At 37.2% G+C, this 24030-nt stretch overlaps 1 protein-coding gene across 1 annotated transcript in view; it reads right to left on the minus strand.

Annotated features, from left to right (window-relative positions):
* Positions 1 to 23249, minus strand: part of LOC101438030 (transport and Golgi organization protein 1 homolog) — a 36124-nt gene extending 12875 nt beyond the window's left edge. Inside the window, exons 1-12 of the mRNA XM_058286344.2 lie at positions 23169 to 23249; positions 15580 to 15666; positions 14019 to 14150; positions 7045 to 7066; positions 4731 to 4819; positions 4418 to 4495; positions 4222 to 4332; positions 2626 to 2745; positions 2455 to 2542; positions 805 to 857; positions 626 to 716; positions 311 to 449 (exon numbers count right to left, since the gene is read on the minus strand). Coding sequence (XP_058142327.1) covers positions 311 to 449; positions 626 to 716; positions 805 to 857; positions 2455 to 2542; positions 2626 to 2745; positions 4222 to 4332; positions 4418 to 4495; positions 4731 to 4819; positions 7045 to 7066; positions 14019 to 14150; positions 15580 to 15666; positions 23169 to 23234 — 1076 coding nt within the window. The 5' untranslated portion in view covers positions 23235 to 23249. The remainder of the gene's footprint in view (positions 1 to 310; positions 450 to 625; positions 717 to 804; positions 858 to 2454; positions 2543 to 2625; positions 2746 to 4221; positions 4333 to 4417; positions 4496 to 4730; positions 4820 to 7044; positions 7067 to 14018; positions 14151 to 15579; positions 15667 to 23168) is intronic.
* Positions 23250 to 24030: the final 781 nt, after the last annotated feature.

Here is a 24030-nt window from a genome sequence, read left to right on the forward strand (position 1 = left end):
CTTTCCTACTAAATCTTTTCCATTCCCCTGCCTGCCTTTGACTTGCTGCATAAAATGAGTGGTGGTGTTGACTCTCTTACCAAAGAGAGCCATTTATAGTTAGTCTGTTCTTCTTTGGGTTTTTTCATTTATTTCCACAACAGAAAAGGCATGGATCATTAAAAACACAGGAGCAGGGATTTTATAAACTATAGAATATGGAATTGAAGACAGAAAGGATAAAGCTCATTCTGCACAGATTGAAAACAGCAAAAATACTGGGTTAATTATATAAAAAACAATTATCTACACTGTTCAAAAATAACCTTACTTTTCTGCAGACATCTTTCTCTGTGCATAGATTTCATCAAAAATCTCTAATTTCATGCTTAGGGTTTTGCATTCCTCTTCCTTGGCATGTTTCACAGACCTCAAAGCATTGCATTCATCTTCCAGTTGCTTTAGATATTCTGAAAAGATAAAATATTTCCCCCCCATGTGTTTGCATATGGACTTAAAAGTAGTGAACCTGTTTGAGGTAGGGAGAGGAGAGAGATTGGCATCCTGAAAGCATGAAGCCATTTTTTAGCTTTCCAGTGTAAAATCATTTCTGCTAAGTGGGGAATTTTCCAAACAGGCAACATACCCTCCAGGTTACATTTAGTAGTCGTCATGGATCCCAGTCTAAACTGTAATTTTTCCAGGTCATCCTCAGGTGCTGATATTGCTGCTTTTGTCTAAGAATTTCAGAAAGAGAAATACTGTAAAATTCAGGGCGTATAAGAATCCAGGTAGTACTAGAATACTCTGTAAAAATTGTTATACCTGGGAGACATCCATCATCTGTGTCGCTGGAATTTCCATCTTTCTATTCACATCTAAAAAACCAGAAGAGTTTAATTGCTTTATATTTCTTTGTTTTGTAACTTTAAGTTTTCATGCTTCTAAAGTTTTCCAAGAAAATAGAGGCTTATTCCATTATCATTTTCAAACATTGAAAGGAAAAACGAGTTAGTCAGCAGAACTGATCAACTATAATGCACTTTAAGAAATTGGAATATAATTCACATACCACAAATGCACCTTTTCAACGTGTACAATTCCGTGGTTATTAGTTTCTTTATAGTCATGAAACAATCACCACTATCGAACTTCAGAGCATTATCCTTCACCCCCAAAGGAACCATTAGCATCCATTACCCATTAGCAATCTCTTGCCACTTCCATCAAAACTCTGTCTTCTATCCCCTGGCAACCACGAATCTACTTTTTTTTCTCTTTTGATTTGCCTATTCCTGAATTTTATGAAATTATACAATGTGATCTTTTGCATCTGGCTCTTCTCCATAGCATAATGTTACAATGGTTTATCTACACATAGCATATATGGATACCTCCTTTTTTATTGCCAGGTTACATTCCATTATATGGTAAGTGTTAATTTCACAGGCCCACTTGGCTAGGTTATGGTGTCCAGTTGTGTGGTCAAATAAGTACTGGCATAGTTCTTACTGTGAGAGTGTTTCATAGATTTAAAACATTGACCAGTCATTTGTATTTATGGCAGATTATACCTACAACCAAAAAAGTTAACTGCTTTCTGAATGAATAATCTTTTCATTTACTCAGCTGGAGGTCTTAAAGGGAGAATTTAGGATTTAAGTAGTCAGAAAAAAAGAATTTTTATGCCTACTGAAGCCATTCAGCTTCTCCTTCTCCTAGGGAATTCATTGTTACTACAGAGTTTGCAACTTGGATCCTGCCCTATGGAATTTAAGTCTGCCAAATTCCTGGGTCATGTGAGCCAATTCACACACACACAAACACACACACACACATGTATTCAGTCAGTTCTATTTTTCTAGAGAATTTTGGCTAAAACATGGAAATATCACATTTTATTTATCCATTAACTAGTTCATGGACATTTGGTTTATTTCCAATTTGGGCTATTATGAATACTGCTGCAATTAGTACCCACGTACAAGTTTTTCTGTAGACATATGCTGTCATTCCACTGGGTTATATTTACAAGTGGAATTCCAAGATCAGATGGTACAACTATATTTAACTTTTTGAGTTACTGCCAGGATGATTCCAAAAGTATTGCCCTCTTACATTCACACTAGTGATGTATGAGCGGTTCCAATTTCTAGATCCTAGTCAATAGTTCTTATTCTCTCTCCTTTTAATTATATTCATCCAGAGGATATGAAGAGGTATCACACTGTGTGGGGATACGTGTTTAACAAGAGTTTAATTGAGGTATAATTTGCTTTTAATGGAAAGGAAAGCAAAGGCTGGACAGAAACAAGCATATAACTCATATAACGGAGCTGGACAGAAACAAGCATATAACAAAACCAGTAATAGGCCCCCACCGTGCAAATAGTTAGGAGGTGCAGCCTAATCAAGAAAGTACTTCTGTCCTTAACTACAGCATAAGGGATCCAGCCTCCCTGAGAGTCATCTTACCTGTCAGGACTTCATTAACGCCAAGATTTTTGTCCTCAAATTCAGATTCATATGACTCATTCAACTGTGCAATACAATTAGTCAAAGCCTAAAAAGTGAAAAAAGACCGTTAGAATGAAGACCCCCTTTTAGTTAAGGAGATTTAAAAGTTTATCCATGAGATGAACTTACAGCAATAGTATTGTCTTTCTCAGTCATAGCTTTTTCCATGTCTTTCTGTTTGTTTTCCAGGTACTTGATTTTTTCAAGGAGCTCAGAGTGCTCCTTTCTACCTTCAATTTGTTGCTGCATCTGGAAAGAGATAAAACCTGTATGAAATAATTCAGTATTTTTACACAAGAGATGTTAGCATCATATGACTGAAGCAAGGAAGAAGGAATCTATGTCTCCTTGTTGGCCTCACATTCCAAACATTTCAGCTTATAGCCTTGAAGGAAAGGAGTGAAGGTGCTCCCACCATCAACCCTACAGTGAAGACAGAATTGCGTGTTTGGGCCCCAGAATTAGCTGTTAAGTAAGCTGGTCGAGTTTAGAACATGCCTCAGAAAGCACATTTGTGCCTGAATAACAATATTTAAGGGATAGACAGTTCATACGCATGATCCATTTTCCATGTGAGTGGAAGGATCTTATCTCAGTGTCTCCCAGTAAGAGTCTGTGCCATATCTTGAACTCCACCGTAACCACCCTCACTTGGTCACTGGAGCAGTAACTGCCCAAGCAGGGTCATCAAAGACCTGACTTTTGTTCTAATTATCTTGTCATCAGCCCTTGGGGTGACTCAGGTTAGAAACTGATTGTGGTGTGACAGGAGAAGCAAAAATCCTGATGGTCACAAGAAATAGTGCCAAGGAAAAGAAATGCAGAAGTAAGCAAATACCCCTAATCCTGGAGTCACATTTCAAATTTTTGCCAATCTGAAAACAAACTTGTCCTCATATCTCCTGATTTTAAAACAAACTTGTCCTCATATCTCCTGATTTTAAAACTGACTTGAAAAATGTCATCCAGGAAGTATGCTTTTTAAGTTCTCTATTTTATATAAACTATGGGATTTATTTTTACCTCATCTTTCTTGTTCCTAAGAGAAATATTTTCTCTCTGTATCAGCACATAGGAAAGAAACAAAACATATTTCCGGATTTCAAAAGGCAATAAGGTAAAAAGGAGGAAGTCAAAAGAACATATCCCTCCTCTAGATCTGCTTTTTGACATAAAAGAAGGTGCTCTAATTTGGATTTAGGAGTAAGTCAACCACATAAAGAAAAGAGGAATGGAAAGATACTGGAAGCAAAAATATTTGATTACATCCACAACGTTTATGCTTTTCAAATAATGCTTGATGACTGAATGACAAGGTAACCACACAGAAGGTTTTATATCATCCAAGTCAAGCAGCTCAAATGAAAGGTTTTCCTTACTGGTAGATAAAAATCTTCATCACCTAGAAAATTCTGTTTTGTGTTAAGGCAAAGACTATTCTCCTTGGATAGGCATTTAGAATCATCTCTCCCACAGTTTCTCAGTTTATGAAACTTGGTGGGAAGTACCTAATGATGTGAGAATTAACCAGGGTTTGGGGAAAACAAATATTGCCTAGGCTTGAAGAAATCAAATGTCTTTTAATACTAGTGCCTGAAAATCCAGACAATTGTTCACATTTTTCAGATTCCCAGACTCCCACGTACTGCTATCAATAGCAATAGAAATCCACACAACGTACACAATGTATAAATTATGGTAACACCTTAAGAGCAAAACTCTTACCAAGATCTGATTTTTTATTTCCTCATTTCTCTTAAAAATCAAGGCCACACGTGTAATTTCAATGCTCTGATTCAGCATTTCATTACTCCCGTTAAGTGTTTTGATGTTATCCTGCAATAAATCATATCAAGATCAGTAATATTCACTATTTTCTTCTGTTTTAGAAATATAATTAAGGAAAAGAAGGGATATTTACCTTAAATTTATTTGCCTCATCAGAAAGAACATTAAATTCCCTCTTGGTTTCTTTTATGCATTTCTTGAATTCACTGGTCTATATAATAAAAGAGCCATTCATGATAAAACATTAATTATAGTGCTAGTAAAACCATCTTACTGAAAGCATTACTTTGCACAGATAGTGTTTGCTTTGAATTTGGACTATCTAAAGAACATGATGACATAAATTTACAAGATGAAAGAAAAAGTAGCATAATACCTGAACTACAGGAAAAGGGAAGCAATTCAAGGTGAAGCCATGGGAAAAAATGGTGAAAGGAAAATTATACCTTCTGCTCCAAAATGGATATTTTTTGGGCAATTTCAGCATTTTCGTCCATGAAATTCTTGATCTTGTTAGAAATTTGTTGTAAATTGACTAAAAACAAAGAAAAACAATCTCTAAGATTATTAGGAAAACCCAAAATTGAATTCACTATTTTATTAACTGCAAAGGTACATTATCTTCCTTTTAGACATAAATTATCTATACAGTATTAGCATCATGCATGAAAACAGCATCTTTTAATTCCATGGCATTCTATACTTATAAATAAATATCAACATAAGGGGGAAGTGTAACCAGATCAAAGTAGTTATTTTTTTTCAGCTAGTGTTAAGAGAAGAAATTGTGGCATTGATATGGCAGGGTTTTAGAAGGGAGTGGGTGGGATGAATAGGTGGAACACAGGGCATATTTAAGATGCTAACATTTTTCCGTACGATACTGCAATGATGGACACATGGCATTATACTTTTGCCAAAACTGATAAAACCGTACAGTACAAAGCGTAAAACATAATGTAAACAATACTCTGGTTAGTTGCAATGCTTCAATATTGGTTTATCAATTGTAACAAATGTACTACACTAATATAAGATGTTAATAATAGGGAAAACAGTGCATGGGTGTGCATGTTATATGGGAATTCCCTATACTTTCAGTGTAATTTTCTTGTAATGCTAAGCACTTCTCTAAAAAGTTTATAAAAAAATAAAAATGAAAAACATTATTTCCATGAGATTCCTATTTTTTTCAAAGATGGGGAGATCAATAAAAGAACTCATCTCTCAATAATGGAGGGTTCTCTATAAAATGTTGCATCGATAGCAGGCCTGAAGATTTTATTTGTGTGGAAAAACAGAGACATCAGTGACTTTTTGTTGAAAAGTCACTCTGAGAGTAGAAATTTGAATGTAGGTAGTAGAAATACTTTTTATCAATTTGTCTCCCTCTTGTTATTCTTTTTATGTGTACACAAGTGAATTATGTGAAAAAGTCTACAACTGAGGTGCAAAGCTTCTTTAATAAACAAAAAATAAACATCCCATGTGATAAGAAAAAGAACTAAAGAGCTTATCTCTCTTTTCATTTATATCACTCTTAGAAAATGAAAGTACATTAAATAGCTTTATCATTACCAGTGATGAAACAGAAATTTGCACACTCTATACATACTACAAATTCTAAATATCAAGGTAAAGAAACAGGTCACTGCGATTGTTTTAAAAATTATTCTCTCTGATTCTCCCCTCTTCTAAGGCTATTTATTTTACAATTCCTTAAAGTCCCTTCTAAAGTGTTACATTATTGGCCTAGCCACAGGACTCTAATTTTCTTACTGCCCAGCAGATTCCATTTCATAAGAATCAGAGTGCGGGGATGTGAAGGGTAAGGACAATGGAATGAGTACACACAGGTCTATCTTTAGCTTTACCAGTTAGCCTATTAGAGATGTTGGACAATTCAAAATTCCACTAAGACTCAAGATTTTCATCTCCAAGATGTGAATGCTAGCACCTACTGCCGAGGAAAACAATATACATAAAGTACCTGTACCTCACAGAAGGATAACACATGTAAATCATCTAGATCAGGGTCCAGTATTCCCTCCTCCTCCACCTGGCATTTTATTCTCTCACCTGACCCCAAATTGCACACTTACCTTCTCTTTACCCAACACGAATGCTCTATTGCTTGAAATCACTGTTCTTACCATACAAATGCTACCAATCCTGGAACTAACATCAGCAACAGGGGGACTTTAATTTAGGCAGGCAGCTTCCCTGGATCTCAACAGACACCACCACTTAAGCACTTACTCATCACAATCAATGAAACATTCGCTGAGTTTATTATCTCCACTTTGTATCATATTCCTTTCCACTCATTCTCCACTGAAATTAATGGCTCCCTCCACTTAACACTCACAAACTTTTGTTTAAACCTCATTTATAACAAATACTACATCCAGTATTATCTAGAATTTTCTCTGAGCCTTGAGGTTTTAGCAGGCACAAACAATTTCAGATTCATCTTTACTTTTACCCAAGAGCCAAGTTATGGACAAACCTTGCAAATTTCAGACTCAAATCATCACTTGTTTCCTCAACATTTTCCTCTTCCTGGTCTCCTTTCTCAGTTGGTTACATCTCCATCTACTCTGTCATACGGGGGAATAACCCAGCAACAGGGAAACTCCAAGAAATAAGAAGTCAACCAGATATCAGAAGTCACCATATTCCCTTTAGTTGAATTAGCATCCTCATGAAATACCAGTATGGAGAATATATTACAAAACTAATGGAAACCTAAATGCTTACCTTGATATGTATGAGGTTTTACCTAGAAGATGGAAAACAAAATTAAAATATGACAAATATATTAAACAGAAACCTATAGTTCCTAAGAAAATAGTAAAAAATGTATCCCAGTAAAAATAAAAGTTTCCTTTTTAAAATGGTGATATCTTATAGGCCATTTCCAGTCAAAGCACTAAGGTAAATACTTTATTTTGGACCGAAGTCTCTCTAAAGTACTTTAAATGAACACAAATCTACCTAATTTTTAAAAAGCTAATGACAGAATTTTTATATGCTCTAAAGCATCATTAACCTAAAATTATTTTTGTCAGCCTCAATATAGATAATTAAGTTTAAATCCCTTTATTGTATTAGAAGTCTCTGAGAATACAAAACAAATGTTAAGTATTCACACTAATGTTGTAGAATTTGAGAGGTTCAATTATTTGCATATAGAGAGGCCAGGACTCAGCAATGATTTTGAGAAGGAAAAATGGTTTATTTTTTTTTCCTTTTTTTTTATTGACTTTGTAATAATATTACATTAAAAATATATATGTGAGGTCCCATTCAACCCCACCCCCCCACACCACCTCTCCCCCCCCCCCAGCAACACTCATTCCCATCATCATGACACATCCATTGGATTTGGTAAGTACATCTTTGGGCACCTCTGCACCTCATAGTCAATCGGCTGGACTCGGGAGCTTTCTGTTTCAATCCCGAGCCCCGAATAAGATTTTTGAGTCCCTTTTATACAGAGAGGAAAGGCCAAATGGTCCTTTTGTTTCAGTTCTCAATAGGCTTGAATTAGCATATATATCTTCCACATCTTAGGTAAGCTTTTAGCATGGACCTCAGGCATTCTAGGTAAGCTTCTAGCATATTTGGTTTGCACTAAGATATACCTCATTCTCTCATCAGATACATCTTAGACATCTTATTCAGGCATGGTTATTTGCTGAATTGGGAAACAATTCTAAGGAATCGGGTGCTCTAACTTTGTCAGACCACTAAAAATTTATGTCTTCAAATCAGAAAAAGAGTAGGACAGGGCCAGAGAAAATGCACAAGCAACAAGCGAAATGACAGTTAACATTTCAGGAAAGGGCAAAAACTGTTTCCCTAACCCCAAACTTTTCCTGAAGTCATTAAAGAATTACCGCACAATATAACACAGGCGGTACACCATGTATATCCCATGAGAAGACAAACTTCCTTGTCATGCAGAACATATTTCTCCGTTCAAATATTATAAATGGTGATCAGATGCTGAGGGAAACCCAAAAATCTTGCTGTGAGATGAGAATTTAACTGTAGTATCTAAACACCATTCATAATAATTTCATTACAGTAAAAATGCAACCAGAGAGGTCCAACCAGAACAAGGATTTTCCAGTATTGTTGCACTTGCTCACAAGACCAGTGAGCTTCCTCTGCAAACAGCCACCCATCCCAACAGCCAGGGGCAAGCTGAGAGGAGAGATGGACAGGAGACTGAGGACAAGCAAGCCCAGAATAAAGTTCTGCAGCACAGGAGAAAGTAGCCACAGAGCCAACTGAAAAATCAGAGCAGGGATTGGGGACTTGGAACCAGAGAAATGTAGTGGTAAGTATGAAATGCATTCATTCTTCCTCTCCATTTCCCTTTGTACTCTGTGCTTTTCCTTTTTCTGAGGGCAATCCCAGAGGCAAGGAAGGGATAAGGCAAAGCACAAATCCAGGGGGAAAGACATTGCTTTAAAAGGTTATTACAATAGCTATGCCATGGGGACCATTCAATTATGTTGATAAGTCCATTATAATTAAGAAACCAGGAAACTGTTCTCAATTTTAGAAAACTTGCATTCAAAACTTCTGCCCCTTTAGTAAACCAGGAAACTGTTCTCAATTTTAGAAAACTTGCATTCAAAACTTCTGCCCCTTTATCATGCTAGCCTCAGTCATCTGCCAAACTCATTTTTACAGAATGATCTGTTCTGCAAATTATGTTTATAAGTGAGGAATTAGGACTGTCAAAAAATATACTAATGTCCTATTCTTTTCCCAATTAAGAAGTTAAAAAGAACCTAAATTACAAATCAAATCCAAAGGTACGTCCCTCCTTGAATGTGGAACAAATGAGGGGATATGTCAGAACATGTGAGCAGAACACACTTTTTTTTTTTTTTTTTTTTGCCTGGCATGAGAAATCATTTCATTTCTAAATGGCACATTATGTTTCAATTAATTGTGCCCTAGTGTTGGCCTCAGTCTATCCAGGTCTTCAGTTTTCATTCTGGTCTACCATAAGAAAACCCATGCAACAAATATTTGGTGAGTATAATTATTTCTTACATCTATGAGTCGGAAATGGATTATTTTCTACATAGAAAATAAAATTACTTTACTGGTCTGGGAACACACAGAATCAATTGATTTTGCCCAGCACATGAGACAAACCATAAGAGAATGATGCATTCAGTTGTGTACCAGCATTCTCTTTTTTTTTTTTTTTTGAAGTACCTGGGATTGAACCCAGGACCTTGTACATGGGAAATAGGTGCTCAACCACTGAGCTACATCTGCTTACAGCACCCTCTTTTTGACGCAAACACCCAATTTATAATACCCCCAAAAGTTAAAATACTCAGATGAGATTTACACAAAGTTGTTCCTTAAATCATCTTCAAAGTATAAATGCAGAAACAACTTAAATGCTGTCTATATGGAAAGAGTGTTAAATGGAAAGATAAACTACAAGATATCCATAAGAGATTATGCATTAATTCCAACAGAGTATTGTAAAGATTTTAATTATTATTTAAATATACTTACAAGTATACATCATACGCTTCTAAATTTATTATAGAAAACCACAGAGAAGAAAGCATAGCGATATGCACATACTCACTACAATACGTTTATAGGTTTCTCTAGGGGCAAGGGTGAGAAAGGAAGAATAAAGGTAGAAAATGTGAATGAAACATATCAAAATGATAATATTAGTTTGGTGGTATGATTGCATGATTTTTATTTTTGCATTTTACCTTCGTTTTCCAGATTTTTTTAGGACTTTGTAAGGATTTTTCTAATTCAGAGAAAAAATATATAAAAAAATAAAGCAAAGCAGATTTGGAATATTTAACCTAATAAAATTTATCTAATGAAATGTGGTCTTGATATTATTTTAATCACACAAACAGACAAAAAAGATAGATATTTTTCAAATTTTGGTTTAGTTTAGTGATTAAGATTTTTCTTCTCATGCCAGGTGAGTTATTTATAATAGTAAAACAAATGAAAAAGTCTCAAGGTCTAATACTGGTATAACATCTGTTAAAATATTTTGCATTCATTAATACATTTATCCATATATTGACATATTGAGTTGTTTTAGTTTGCAAAAGGCTGCCAATATAAAAAAAATGGAATGGCTTTTATAATGTGAATGTATTAGGGTAAAAGCTTACAGTTCTGAAACTATGAAATTGTCCAAATCAGGGCATTGTTAGAGATACTGTCTCACCAAAGGTCAGCGGCCAGAGATCCTAGACTTTTGCCACATGGTAAGACAAAACAGGAAGTGATCTCTGCCTTCTCCTCCAGAACACTTTCTCCCAGGGCTCAGCTGTGGGTGACCAGGCTCGTGGCTCAACTCTCCTGCTCCTGCAGGGTTCATTGCTTCACCTTTGGGCTGCTCCTTTGCGTCCAGCCTCTGGTCTCTCTCAGCCTCCCAGGATTTCCCTTTCTGGGGCTGCAGGTGATACTAGAGTCCTCTCACATGGCAGGGTAAAATGATGGCTCCTTTTCTCTCCCTTCTCCTCCATTTAGACAGGACTCCCAAAAGAGGATTAGAAGTTCCACAGTCTAATCCAAGGCCCTTAACTGAAGTGATCTAATAAAAAATGATCGAGTCCAAAGATTCCTTAACTGAGTCTAACTAAAAGTTGCCACATGCAATAGATTCACATGCATAGGAATGGGTTACCTTAAGAACATGATTTTCTGGGGTCCACAAAAGATTCAAACTAGCACATGAATTAAAAAGTTAAAAGAGTACGCATAGAAAAACTCTCTTTTACTTAAATGTGGGAATATGTTTGAGCAGAAAGTTCAACTCAATTTAAGGGTAAACCAACTCAAATTAAAAAGGGGACTTTTAGGGAGGGATCACACTTGACTTGAATTTTGTTCCTCTTATACACTGATTTTTCAAGGTGCATGTATTATTGGCATAATAAAAAAATAAGTAAAGACCTTTATTTTAGGAGAAAATTACATATGAGTTTGTAGGAATGCAGAGGATTACTTTTAAGTGAAATACATGGGCAAAAACTTTACAGCAAATATATGATACATATAGCATCTCCTGCCTGATTGAGTATTGTCCTCATCCCTGTTCCACCCAACACCCAACCCACTCTTACCCACAAGTCATCTCTTCCCATAACTCCTTGGATGCACACTGAGATTTGTCTGCTATACTCTTGAATGCTGCCATACTGAGCACATCTTGTTTTGAGAAAAGTGCACGTACAAGATGTTTTTAAAATATATTCAGAGAAACAGATGTGGCTCAACCAATTGGGCTCCCATCTACTGTAGGAGGTCTAGGCTTCGATGCCCAGGGTTTCCTGGTGAGGGCAAGCTGGCCCATGCAGTGAGCTGGCCCACATGGAGTGCAAGCCCACACCGGAATGTTGCCCCATGCAAGAGTGCTGGCCAGTGCTGAGAGCTGGCCCAGTAAGATGATGCAACAAGAGACACAGAGGCGAGAAAATAAGAAGGCGTAGCAGAACAGGGAGTTGAGGTGGTGCAAGAGAGCAATCCCTTCTCTCCTACTCCGGAAGGTCCCAGGATCAGTTCCTGGAGCCCTCTAATGAGTATACAAGCAAACAGAGAAGAACACACAGTGAATGGACACAGAGAATAGACAATGGGGGGAATGGGGGGTGGGGAAAAAAAAATAAACCTTAAAAAATAAAATGAAATATATGCATTTGAGCCTGTGGCATTCAGCCAACTTTGGTGCCTAGCCCTATGTTAATTACTTGAAGGAACTTCTTGCCTTCCATCTCCAGGTAACAGCAGTTCTCTGTAAATGCCCTTAATAAATGCTTAAGGACTAATCACCCTGGTGTTCAGTGACTTTTTCCTCAAAATCTCAACAGGCCTCATTTTGGGGCAGTTTGGGGCCATCCCAGCTGGGTCACCCCATTTCTCCTTTAAGGGTGAGTGCTGCTGCTGATTCAGTAGGACACATGAGAAACATCAGTTAATGAGTAGATAAACCATACTTTTTAACCAGCAGAAAGGAGCAAATGACTGATACTTGCAATATGAAACTCAAAATCTTTGTGCCTGGTAAGAGAAATCAGACACAGAAGAGTACACACTGTGTAATTAATTCCATGTATGTGAAATTCTATTACAGGCAAAAGGAATGCACAGTGACAGAGAGCAGATCAGTTGGTGCTTGGGCCTGTGTGGGAGTTGAGGGATTAGACTGCAAAAAGTGTAAGGGATTATTTGTGGTATATGAAAATGCACCATATTTTGTATTTGGTGATGGATATTATAGATATAATCAGAAAACCAGTCAGCAATTTTCATTTTTAAAAAGTCTAAGACTTTTATTTTTTAAGTACTGTGGAATACATTATCACAACGATGTGCAAGATCCACTGCGGAAAACAAAAGTACCCAAAGGAATCCAATTTTTAGAATTTAGGCATGACCTACTCTGTATTTTCAAACAAAATATATTTTCTGAATATAATAGTATATAATTCAGTTAGAAATTTTTAGAAATAATGTTATATCAGGGATAGGAATAAAAAAAAATCCCTTAGAAACTAGTATTTCTAACCATTTTATAGTATTTTCATGCAGCATTCTTTTATTCTATGTGTGTATAGAGGTGTATATATTTTAAACCAGACTACATAGAAGCTGCCTGTTTCTGTTTTTTCTCATTGACATTAGATCAACAGCATTGTGTTTTTCTTGAAATGACATTGAAAGAATGAATTTTAAGATCTTTGTTTATTCCATTGTAAGGATGTGCAGTACTTCCCGCGTCATGGATGAGTTTGGTAGTTGCCATATTTTTGCTGTAATAAATATTATTTTATTGAAAATCCTCATATAAGATTTCAAAAACATTTATATCATTAGGGCAGATAACAAGGAGTGGAAATACAGTGATTAAAAATAATACGAACATGTTAAAGGTGTCAGATAAATTATATTAAACTATTTTTCAAGAGAATTTTCAATTTCATGAACAGTACATGAAAAAGCCCATAAATAGTTAATAGTTAGTATTTATTTTTGATAGAAAGGATTTCTAAATTAAAATATTCTCATCAAAGCTATATAGTTCATGTGTTCACTGAGATATTAATTTAAAATTTAGATTATTTTACAAGGTTAGTTTCCATTTCAAACATTAATTTCTATTCATATTTCAGCAATCTAAAGGAAACAACTTGGGAAGCGGACTTGGCCCAGTGGTTAGGGCGTCCGTTTATCACATGGGAGGTCCGCGGTTCAAACCCTGGGACACCCTGACCCATGTAGAGCTGGCCCATGCACAGTGCTGATCCGCACAAGGAATGCCATGGCACGCAGGGGTGTCCCCCGCGTAGGGGAGGCCCACGTGCAAGGAGTGTGCCCCGTAAGGAGAGCTGCCCAGCGGGAAAGAAAGTGCAGCCTGCCTAAGAATGGCACCACCCACACGGAGAGCTGACACAAGATGACGCAACAAAAAGAAACACAGATTCCCGTGCCACTGACAACAACAGAAGTGGACAAAGAAGAAGATGCAGCAAATAGACACGGAGAACAGACAACCAGAGCAGGGGAGCAGGGGAAATAAATAAACAAACAAACAAACAAATAAATAAATAAAATACAATAAAGGAAACAAGTTAAAAAACCAGCAACTAAAAAATGGCCTACTTATTATTTATGAGTCAAAGTTTACCTACAAGGTACTTTAATATACTCACAGCAAGGACTTTGCTCCAGATGAAAATGGCAAATAAAGAAATTCCCAAGTAGCCAGTAGTAATGATACAATTCCAAAAAAATCTGTACAAGTCAGACCCAGAAGGAAAGCTGTCAGGCAGTAGATCAGCTAGCTAGAATAACAATATCGGAAATAATGAGAAGCCTCAAAGTAATTTACAGTAATTCACAATACTGTACATTTTAAAATACAAAGTATTAAAAAAGAGAGATTCATTCAACAGAATAGGAATCAGGAATGAAAAAGAATAAATTACTGATCCATGCAGAAACAAGAACAAATCTCAGAAACACTATACTGAGCAGAGAAAGACACACACGGAAGAGTACATATAACGTGCTTCCATTTATATGAAATTCTAGAACAAGTAAAATTGTTATAATGAAGGCAAAGATTGAATGAAAGTAGGGTAATGACACTTTCTGGGGTGTTTCCCACCCCCCTCAGGCCATCTGGGCCTCTACTGTGCAAGAGAAACACGTTTTGAAAGGGGTTTGTATTATGCATGTGTATATGTATGTCAAACTTCCATGATGTTCTCTTAAGATTTGTTTATTTACTCTATGTAAATTGCACATTAAAAGAAAAATCTGTAAATAAATATTTAACAATGCTTAATGACAGGCATGGTAAAGTATTTAGGAGGAAATATTCTGATGTCTCCAATTTACTTTGAAATGCACTAAAATATGATGAATAGATGGTTGGATAGGAAGGTAGGTGATTATGTTTAGTGAACTGTTAATGGAAAATGTTGCTTTAAGGCTGAAAATTTTCATAATAAAAAAGTCAGAATAAGAGCAAAACCAAAATAACACATAGCAGTGCTTTGACTTTTTCTGTTCTGCGTTTTTCAGCAAGCCTTTCAAAAGCAATTGCTATTAAATGGCTAGGTATATAAACGCTTTTAGGTACACTCTCAATTCAGCATAAGTTGCAAATTATAACTATGCGCAGGTAGAATTCTGCAGAGGTGCTAATTTCTGGGTTTATGTTTTTATGGATGAATCAGCCCCAAATTTCTTACCAAGGATAAGAATTAACAATAAGCAAATTGTAGTATATCCATAAAATGGAATACTACCCAGGAATGGAAATGAACAAAACCATCAATATATAAAACCACAAGGGTAAATGTCAAAATGATTATGTTACTAAAAAGAATCTTGCTCCAATAATAGAAAACTTTCCATGTCCTTCCGTAATTGTGAGGAAGGGGTATTAGGAAAGATGGAGGGGATGGATGGATGGATTACAATGGAGCACAGAAAAGCTTTTGGGCTTGTTGGGTATGATTATTATCTTCACGGTGGTGATTATTTCATAGTTACATATACATGTCAAAATTCAACATATTTTATATATTAAATAGGTGCTGTTTACATCACTTACATATGACTCAAGGATTAGGGGGAAAAATTGGATATACTAACTTTGTTATTTTTCTATCAAAATAGAGCAAATTTTTAAATATTGTTAATTTAATTTATCATTTTATAAATCGATTTGTAATTGACAAAATAATATAAATTCAGACTTACATGGAATGGAAAGTATAGATCTTCTTTGATATACTTATGAATTAACTGGACTAAATCTTTTGGAACATTTCCAAACGTACGCTCAACCTGTAGAATGAACAGAGAAACAGAAATCAAAATTCTCATAGCAGCATATGTCACAACTGTCAAAAGATGGAAGCCAACCACATACCCACCAATCAAGAAGTAGATAAAATATAGTATAGACACACGTTGGAATATTATTCGGCTGTAAAAAGGAATAAAGTTCTGATATAAGCGACAACATGGATCAGCCTTAAAGACATCATGGTGACTGAAATAAGCCAGACAGAAAAGGACAGATATTATATGATCTATGAATATTAAACAATTAGAATAAATAAATTCATAGAGTCATAAACTGGAATATAGGTTACCAGGAGCCAGGGTGGGAGTAGGAAGTGGGGAGTTAATGTTTAAAATTGTACAAAGTTTTATTTGGGAAGATGGAAACATTTTGGTAATGGATGGTGGCGATGGTACTGTGAGATTGTGAACATAATTAAACAGCACTGAAATATATATTTAAAAAGAGAAATTTTGGAATGTATATATGATACCAGAATAAATTTTTTAAAAATTACATAAGACGTACAACACAAACTATGAACCCTAAGGTAAATCCACGGACTATAGTTAATATTTCAATTATACAATGTTCTTTTATCAATTGCAACTAATGTTCTATGCTAATCCAAGATATTAATTATAGGGTGGTATATGGGAACTCTGTATTTTATGTATGATGCTTCTGTAGGCCAACAACTTCTCTAATTAAAATTTTAAAAAATAACATTGGATAATGGAAATGCTCCTTCAAATTACAAAGTTCATATGGGTGGTATAATTTGATTATAAATAAAAGGATTTAGTCTTTTAAAAAATTCTGTACTAAAGATATAAATTAAAGAAGTATCTGCAGTTATGGACAAACTGAGAGATACAGGTGGCAGTTATTATATTATCCTGGGATTAATATTCCCATAAAATTGGAATATTAGATGGAAGCAGCTACATGGACCATGGAAAGTGCAGAGCAGGCTATTCGGTAGTCACTCTCACTGGAATATTAGAAGCAAAGAACTTCAGCACCAAAAGCCAAACTAGTTGCTCTCGTAAGCATCCTGCAGCTAAGTACAGGACAAAAGGCAAACATATATGCAGAGTCCAGACATGCTTCTGTTGTCCTACAAGCATGTGGAGCCATTTGGAAAGAACGTGGTTTATTAAGCACTGCCAATAAAAATATCAAAACGTGTAGACTTGATCTTGCAGTTGTTAACTGTAGTTTTACAGCCAAAAGACTGGCAGTTATTCCTTGTAAGGGACATCAAGCTACTGATAGCAAAGAAGCTAAAGGCAATAGACAGGCAGATAAAGCAGCAAGAGAGGTGGCCAAAGGGGAAATTACCCTTCCAACCCTTGCTTAGTTTTACCCAAACCACACACTATTACCTCACAGTGAGTGAAGACCTGAACTAGAGACATTTAGAAAACCTCAGTATTCAGAAAAAGACTTAGCAAGGGCAAAAGAATGGGATTTCAAAGTCTAATTAAACAGGGATGTTTACAAAATGAAAATGAATGCAGGGAGATGAGTAAAACTCATGTCCCAGAAAACCTCCTCAAACCCATCATAACACACGTTTACCAAATCACACACTATGGACGAGAAACCCTTTACAAATGGTTTATTTTCTAAGCAGACCTAACCTAAGCCGAACTAGTCAAGCTGTAACTAATCCATGCGTAACATGCACTCTAGTCAATCTTTGGCCCGCCCTAAAGTACCAGCTTTAACAAAAGGAGTACACTATCGGTGACCAGGCAGAGGTGATGATTGGCAAATTGATTTTACCATAATGCCTCAGGCACCTGGAAATTTGAAATCTCTGCTAGTATTTGTTGACAGTTTACTAGATGGGTAGAAGCTTTCCCTTGTCTAACTGAGAAAATCCATGAAGTTATTCAGTGTTTTCTAAAAGAAATTATTTCTGGGTTTGGGCTCCCTCTGCCCATTCAAAGTGATAATAGTGCTGCCCTTGTCTCTAATGTAGTCAAAGATGTTTCCGATTTACTGGGTATTGATTGGTGGCTTCACTTCTCCTATCGAGCTCAATCCACAGGGGGAAAAAAAAGAATGAATGAACAGAACATTAAAAGAACATCTAGCAAAAATTTGTTTGGAAATACAGTTAAAATGAGATAAAGCCCTGCCCGTTGCACTCCTGAGGATGAGTAGAACCCCAAAGTGGATTAGGTTTAAGTCTTATGAAATGACATGTGGAAGGCCATTTCTAAAAGTAGAATATGCTGGGAATATACATCCTAGTTTTGAATTACCCACTATTCAACTTATAAAACCCCTAGGAGGAACTCTAACTGAAATCAATAACTAAGCTTCCAACTATCTTAAGTTCCCTGCAGGTGCTCCTTTACACAACTCCCATCCTGGAGATTGGATATGGTTACAAACATGGAAAAACTTACACCCCCAAACACAACTAAGTTCCAGATTGGTAGGAGCATATCTGGTGTTGCTTCACACTCACTCTTCTCTTAAACTACAGCATCAAACCATGGATACATCATACTAGAGTCAAGCTACAACCAATCTTGCACAGTGATTCTCTACCACTCCGCCAAAAAGCAGCTGTTGTCAGCAACCCACCTGAAGATCCTGAACATAAAAATATACCTGTGAATCCCTAAGTCAGGAGTCCTCGCCTAGAGCTACTTTCAAGATTACCCCCAATCCTTTGAACAATGATCAATTTTGCTTACATACCATGGACCAATGTTTCCAGCAAGAAACCCCGTAACTACTACAACCCATTTCAGTAGGAAGCAGCCAGAACGAACAACTGAGTCCCCCCAAAATTAATTCCACGATTGGAAATAAAAGTAAAATCAAAGGGAATCTGTAGCTCAAGAATAACCGGGGGGATTTGTAGCATGAACAGAATACAATATACTTGTAACCTAGCAAGCACCTTAGAATAGGCATAAAGTCTCTAAAGAAAAGCACATAGCTCTGTCGAGTTCAATGTGTTTTTTTAAAGATTTATTTTATTTATTTATCTCTCCCCATCCCCTCCTTGTTTGCACTTACTGTGTGCTGTGTCTTTAGGAGGCACTGGGAACTGAGCCCAGGACCTCCAACCTGGGAGGGAGGCACCTAATTGCTGGAGTCATTTCCGTTCCCTGCTTTGTTGTGTCTCTCATGATTTTTCTTCTTGTGTCTTTTGTTGCATGTTGAGTTGAACATTAACTAGACATTTTAATTCTCTTTCTTTGTAGAGAAAAATATACCTTCGTAATGCTTCACTCATTCCCTACTCTTACCCCCGTGAAATTTAGAGGCAACAGGCACAATATGTATCTTAAATATTAACCAGAGCAGAAACATTAGAAAAGCTCCTCCAACCCCTCCCCAATGATTAATTTTCTTTGTTTCAAATCATGCTACAATTAATTCTCTTTGTTTCAAACCTGTATAAAAGTTGTTAAAATAAAACCAAAAAAAAACCTTGGCAGGGAGGCAGATTTCAGATTTGAGATTGATTAGGTCTACTCTCCTCCTCCAGCTAATACAGCCCCTTTTCCTTCCCAGCCTAGTTTGGTGTGCCTGTCTATTCTGCCATACCGAGGGATGAGCCTATGGGTTGTTCCGGTCTCCTTCACAACGATCCTGTATGGAAATACCCCGGAATGCAGGTGAATGGGCCAGACAAGACCCTTTCTGTACAGAGCTGTGACTTTCTAGGTGAGACAAAACCATGTAAACAAATTAACTGTCTTACAAAGCAATGAATACAAATGCTTCTGATAAAGGGAAGCAAAGCATCATGGACACATACTAAAAGAGCAAAGATATATTTTGTCTGGTCCTAAAGCTGGTTTTACTAAAGTGGGATAAAATAACTTGACTTCAGGATTTTACTGGTGGACATGGCCATGAACAAGGGTAGCGGTGGGAAATGAAAAATGGGTTAACTTATCCAAATGCTCACAGATGCACTAGGGAAAGAGAGCTTAACTGAGCTATGAAAAATGAAACCTAAATGGGGAAAAAAAGGCAAGAATAAAGGCTATCATGAAATTACACCATATATTAGACTCACAAGGAAGAGATTAGATTTTTCTCTTCCTGGAGTGGTTCAATTGTCTTGGTTCTGTGTCAATACAAGGTCCCACTGGAGTTTTCTAGATCCTTCCTTGGTAACTGGTGCATGCAAGAAAAGAAAGAAAAATTAATGATCTCCAAAGTGTGTTTCCAATCTTTCTCTCTGCTTTCCTTTGCTTCTTTCCCTCTTTTGGAGGGCTTACTTTGAAATCTTCCCAGTTGACACTGGATATTTCTATATGCTTAGAAGCTACTAAGGCATATGTGAATCCCCTGTATATTCTCTGTAACATTTATGTAATCAAAATATCTTAAAAGAGAGAGAGAGAGAGAGAGAGAGAGAGAGAGAGAGAGAGAGAGAGAGAGAAAGAAGATACTAAGGTCGCCACTGACCCTTTCTGCTCTGGGTGTATCAGGAGTCTGAACACCACATGAGGACAGGAACTCATCTTCCTGCCTGTCATGTCCTCCATGCCATAAATTCACTCATTTTTTAACAATCCCAGCAAGTAACAGCCATTTATTTTCATGTCACAGACTTTTGAGGGCTCCCCTTAAACTATATGGACACAGAATCCCTGAGGGAGTCCCCAGAAACAGAAGGGAAGGTATGACAAGCAAGTTGTTAAAGCCAAAGAAGAAACAAGATATCACAGAATGCAAATGATATTTTGCTTTTTTTCACATAGTAGTAATAACACCAATTATTAGACACCATAGTTCCCAGGGTGGCCAAGCTTTCAGAAATATGAGTAATATGCTTAACAAAAATGCAAGTGCACATGGGATGGAATCTAAATTGCAGACTTGAAGGAGGAAACACTAAACTGTTTGGACATAGTTAAGCATTTGGCATCCTCTTTCTTGTCTTCAGTTTTATTTCCTGGCACACATTCATGACTTCTCCCTGTATTTATCTCTGCTTGTACTGTTTGCCTCTATATACATTCATTTTTCCTTTAGAGAAACAGACAATTTCTATTTTATGATTGCTTCAGCATTTTACTTCTCAGGAAAAAACCTTAAATTCCTTTCTTAAAGCTACAATATAAATGGTACATGAATTGACTTTTAGGAAAAAGGGATATATGGACAAGGGCCAAAAAGAAAAACTACAGACATATAACAGAAAAAAGTAAACATCTGTGATTAGAATAGGCAGACATAACATCAAACATTTGAGAACACATTCTAAAACAATTAACAAACCATTTCAAAATCAAGAGTTAGTAAAGAAAGAGAAATACAGATTAAAAGAACTATAAAAAACATAGTATAGGCAACATTACCTTAGTAAATTTAAGACATTACAAATGGAATACTTATGGGAAGATGAAAATGACTAAAACTAAATGGAAATATATGTGAAAATCTTTAGTTTAGTTTTTTTGTGTGTGTGTGTAATTCAGCAGCAATTTTTCATCTTTATAACTGAAATGATATCAGAAAATTTTCTTCAATCTGAAAGAAAAGATCCTGGCAAAATGGCCATGACAAAACTTATAATTGCTTTCAAATGTACATAGGGTGGAATCTTTCATCTTTTCTGACTAGGTTGCAGTACGTGCCATGCTAAAACAATTAGAAGCATCTGAGGAAGGGGTTTACCTGACCAAGATGGTTGAGTAAGAAGTTTAAAAACCCTGTCTCCTCACAGCACCTTAGAAAACAGGCAGAGACTGGCTGAAACAAATAAATGAGAACTTTGGGGAAACAGTCAAAGGTGTACAGCAGCCAAATGAATGCTGAATCAAGAAAAAGGCAACTTAAGAACAGCAGGAAAACCTCACAGCACTTTTACTAGCCTTCCCCCAGTTTTGTACAGAGGCAGCTCACGCTCCCTCTGCAGGTTCCTGGTCCTAGGTCTGGAGAGAACAGGGTCCACCTTCCAGACTGTCTGTAGCATCTTAAAGAACACATACAGTATGTTCACCTCTGACTCTCCTGTTCCAGTGCACACCCTGGACTGGAAAGTGGCTGGAATGGTTGTAAAACACCCTATGGGAACAATCCAACAGCAGCAGATTGGGACAAAATATTAACCTACAGCTGCATTTACCATCCCAGTCCTCGGCAAATACCCTACAGGAAAACCCAGGAATGTGTTTAGGATTCTCCCAGATTCCAACCCACATTTAAAGCTCTACTGGCTTATTTTTCCTTAGTAGGGGCTTTTTGTCTACAGCAGTCTCAGCCTCAGGGTACAGACTAATCAAACTCCCTTAGGTTGGAAATGACTGGTTTCCTCTAGTTCATCTAGTAATGGCTCTTCTCTTACTGAAATTTTAATCTAGTTATATTACTTCACTTTCTCAGTCCCCTGGTTGGCTCTGATGTTTTCCAATAAGCAAGTTTTGTAAGGTAACCACTTTTTTTTTCCTATTACTGTTATGCCTCTGCTTGTTACATCTCCCTGGAAGTGTAAGTACCATTCCCTTCTCCAGGATTAAAAGCCAAGCTCCTCTCAGTCCAGCATGACTGTCATTTTCTGCTGGGATTCTATTTCTCCACCTACAAAACTAGAAAGTGCTTCAGGGGAAAGAGAGTATGCATGTGGTGCTTAGATCAGGGTGATTCCTTTCCTTCGGGGATGTAGTACTTCAAGTCCTTTTGGTTTGGTTCTCCAATGCCTTCCCCTCTACTGTTTTACATACTTTCTCAACTTTTGCAGTTGCTTTTAGTTAGACAGTATGTTGGACATAATCAACTATCATGTTCAAAACTAGAATGACTTTACCAGGATTTCTTTTCATCTTCCTTTCAGAAGTAAATATTGAAATGCACCTGGGGCAGCTCCCAGGCACAGAAGGAAAGGTATGACTCAGACGTTGTTAAAGCCAAGGAAGAAACAAGAAAGCACAAAAGGTCAATGATATTTTTTTCACACAGTGTTAATAATACCAGTTATTAGGAAAAACAGTTCCCATCACAGACATGCTTTCAGAAATATGAATAATATACTTAAGAAAAAAGTAAATGTACATGGGATGGAATCTAAACCGTAGATTTGAAGGAGAACCTTACTAGAGCTTCCAAGATCAAGTGTAATGAGCAGGAGTCTGATCAAATACGAGGTTCTTCCTTTTTCATAGAACAGGCTCATTAAGATAATTCACATACCATTTGATCCCCCATTAAAACTGTACAATTCAACAGCTTTTAGAACATGTACAGTTCTTTGCCTTTTGAGGTTATAAAGTTACTATCTTCACATTTCAACTATTTCATCATTTCCTGTGTGTGAAATAAGTAGGATCTGGAGGACACAGAACCCCACCTGGACAGATGGTGCCAGTCTAATAAGGCTAGTTAGGAAACTGCAGCTTTCTACAGGAGTAAGGAGAGCCCACTCAAAGCACCCAAGAAGAACCTGATTTAAATCAGTATGAAACAGAGAGTCCAATAAAACGGAAGGAAGCAGGTATGCCCAACATTTACTCACGGTAATGGGTGGGTCACTTGGAAATCCCAGCAGAATGAGCCAGAAGAGTAGCCAGGATAACCCCATGTCCTGGCTCCCTGGGGGGCGGTGTTGGTGCCACCAAGAGGGGAAGGGGAGGGGCTAAGGCTGGGTCTAGGGTGGGGGTGGTCCCGAGAATGCGAATGGGGTGAGGGTGTGGCCAGGCTCAGAGTTGAGGTGTGAGAAATGGGAAAGGGCAGAGTGGGTGGATATCTCCGAGGAGGAAGAGACAGGGTTGGGGGGATTTAGGGGAGGGTAGAAGGAGAGGGATCTAGCTGGAGAGTGGAATAGGGTTCAGCTCAGTAGGTGAGGGTATCAGTAAGTCAGCAGGTACGCAAGTTCTGCCGGCACTAGGTGCAGGCCAATTTAAACTGCCAGGAGCAAGTGAAGGACAAGGACTAGGCTCCGTCCTCCTTCCTGCCTTCTCCTGTGTGGCTGCTGCCTTGGCAACCTGGATGCTTTGCATCTCTCCTCGACCAATCCCCTGCCTTTGCTCCTTGCCCATCATAGTGGACGCCCTCGCGACCCCATTCTAAGGATTCCCCCTCCCCCTACCTAACGACATTCCAACTGATATCTCCTCTCTGGAACATTGGCCGGCTTTTGGATTTCTGCCCCTTCGCTGTCCACTTCACCCTTTGTCCCCTTCTCTTTGCTTCCCTCCTTTTGTGAAATCCCGTTGTTTCAATGGACAGTCTTAGCAGCAAACCTTAGCAAACCTTGTAAAGCAAATGATTTCAAAACTTCAAGAAGACAGCAAATATACAGGCAGAGTGGAGGATTATCACAACCCTTGCCCAACAATTGATAGAATCAGTCAAAAATTCAGAAAGGTTTAGGAGAT

This window comes from Dasypus novemcinctus, chromosome 23, assembly GCF_030445035.2.
Source record: "Dasypus novemcinctus isolate mDasNov1 chromosome 23, mDasNov1.1.hap2, whole genome shotgun sequence".
NCBI classification, from domain to species: domain Eukaryota; kingdom Metazoa; phylum Chordata; class Mammalia; order Cingulata; family Dasypodidae; genus Dasypus; species Dasypus novemcinctus.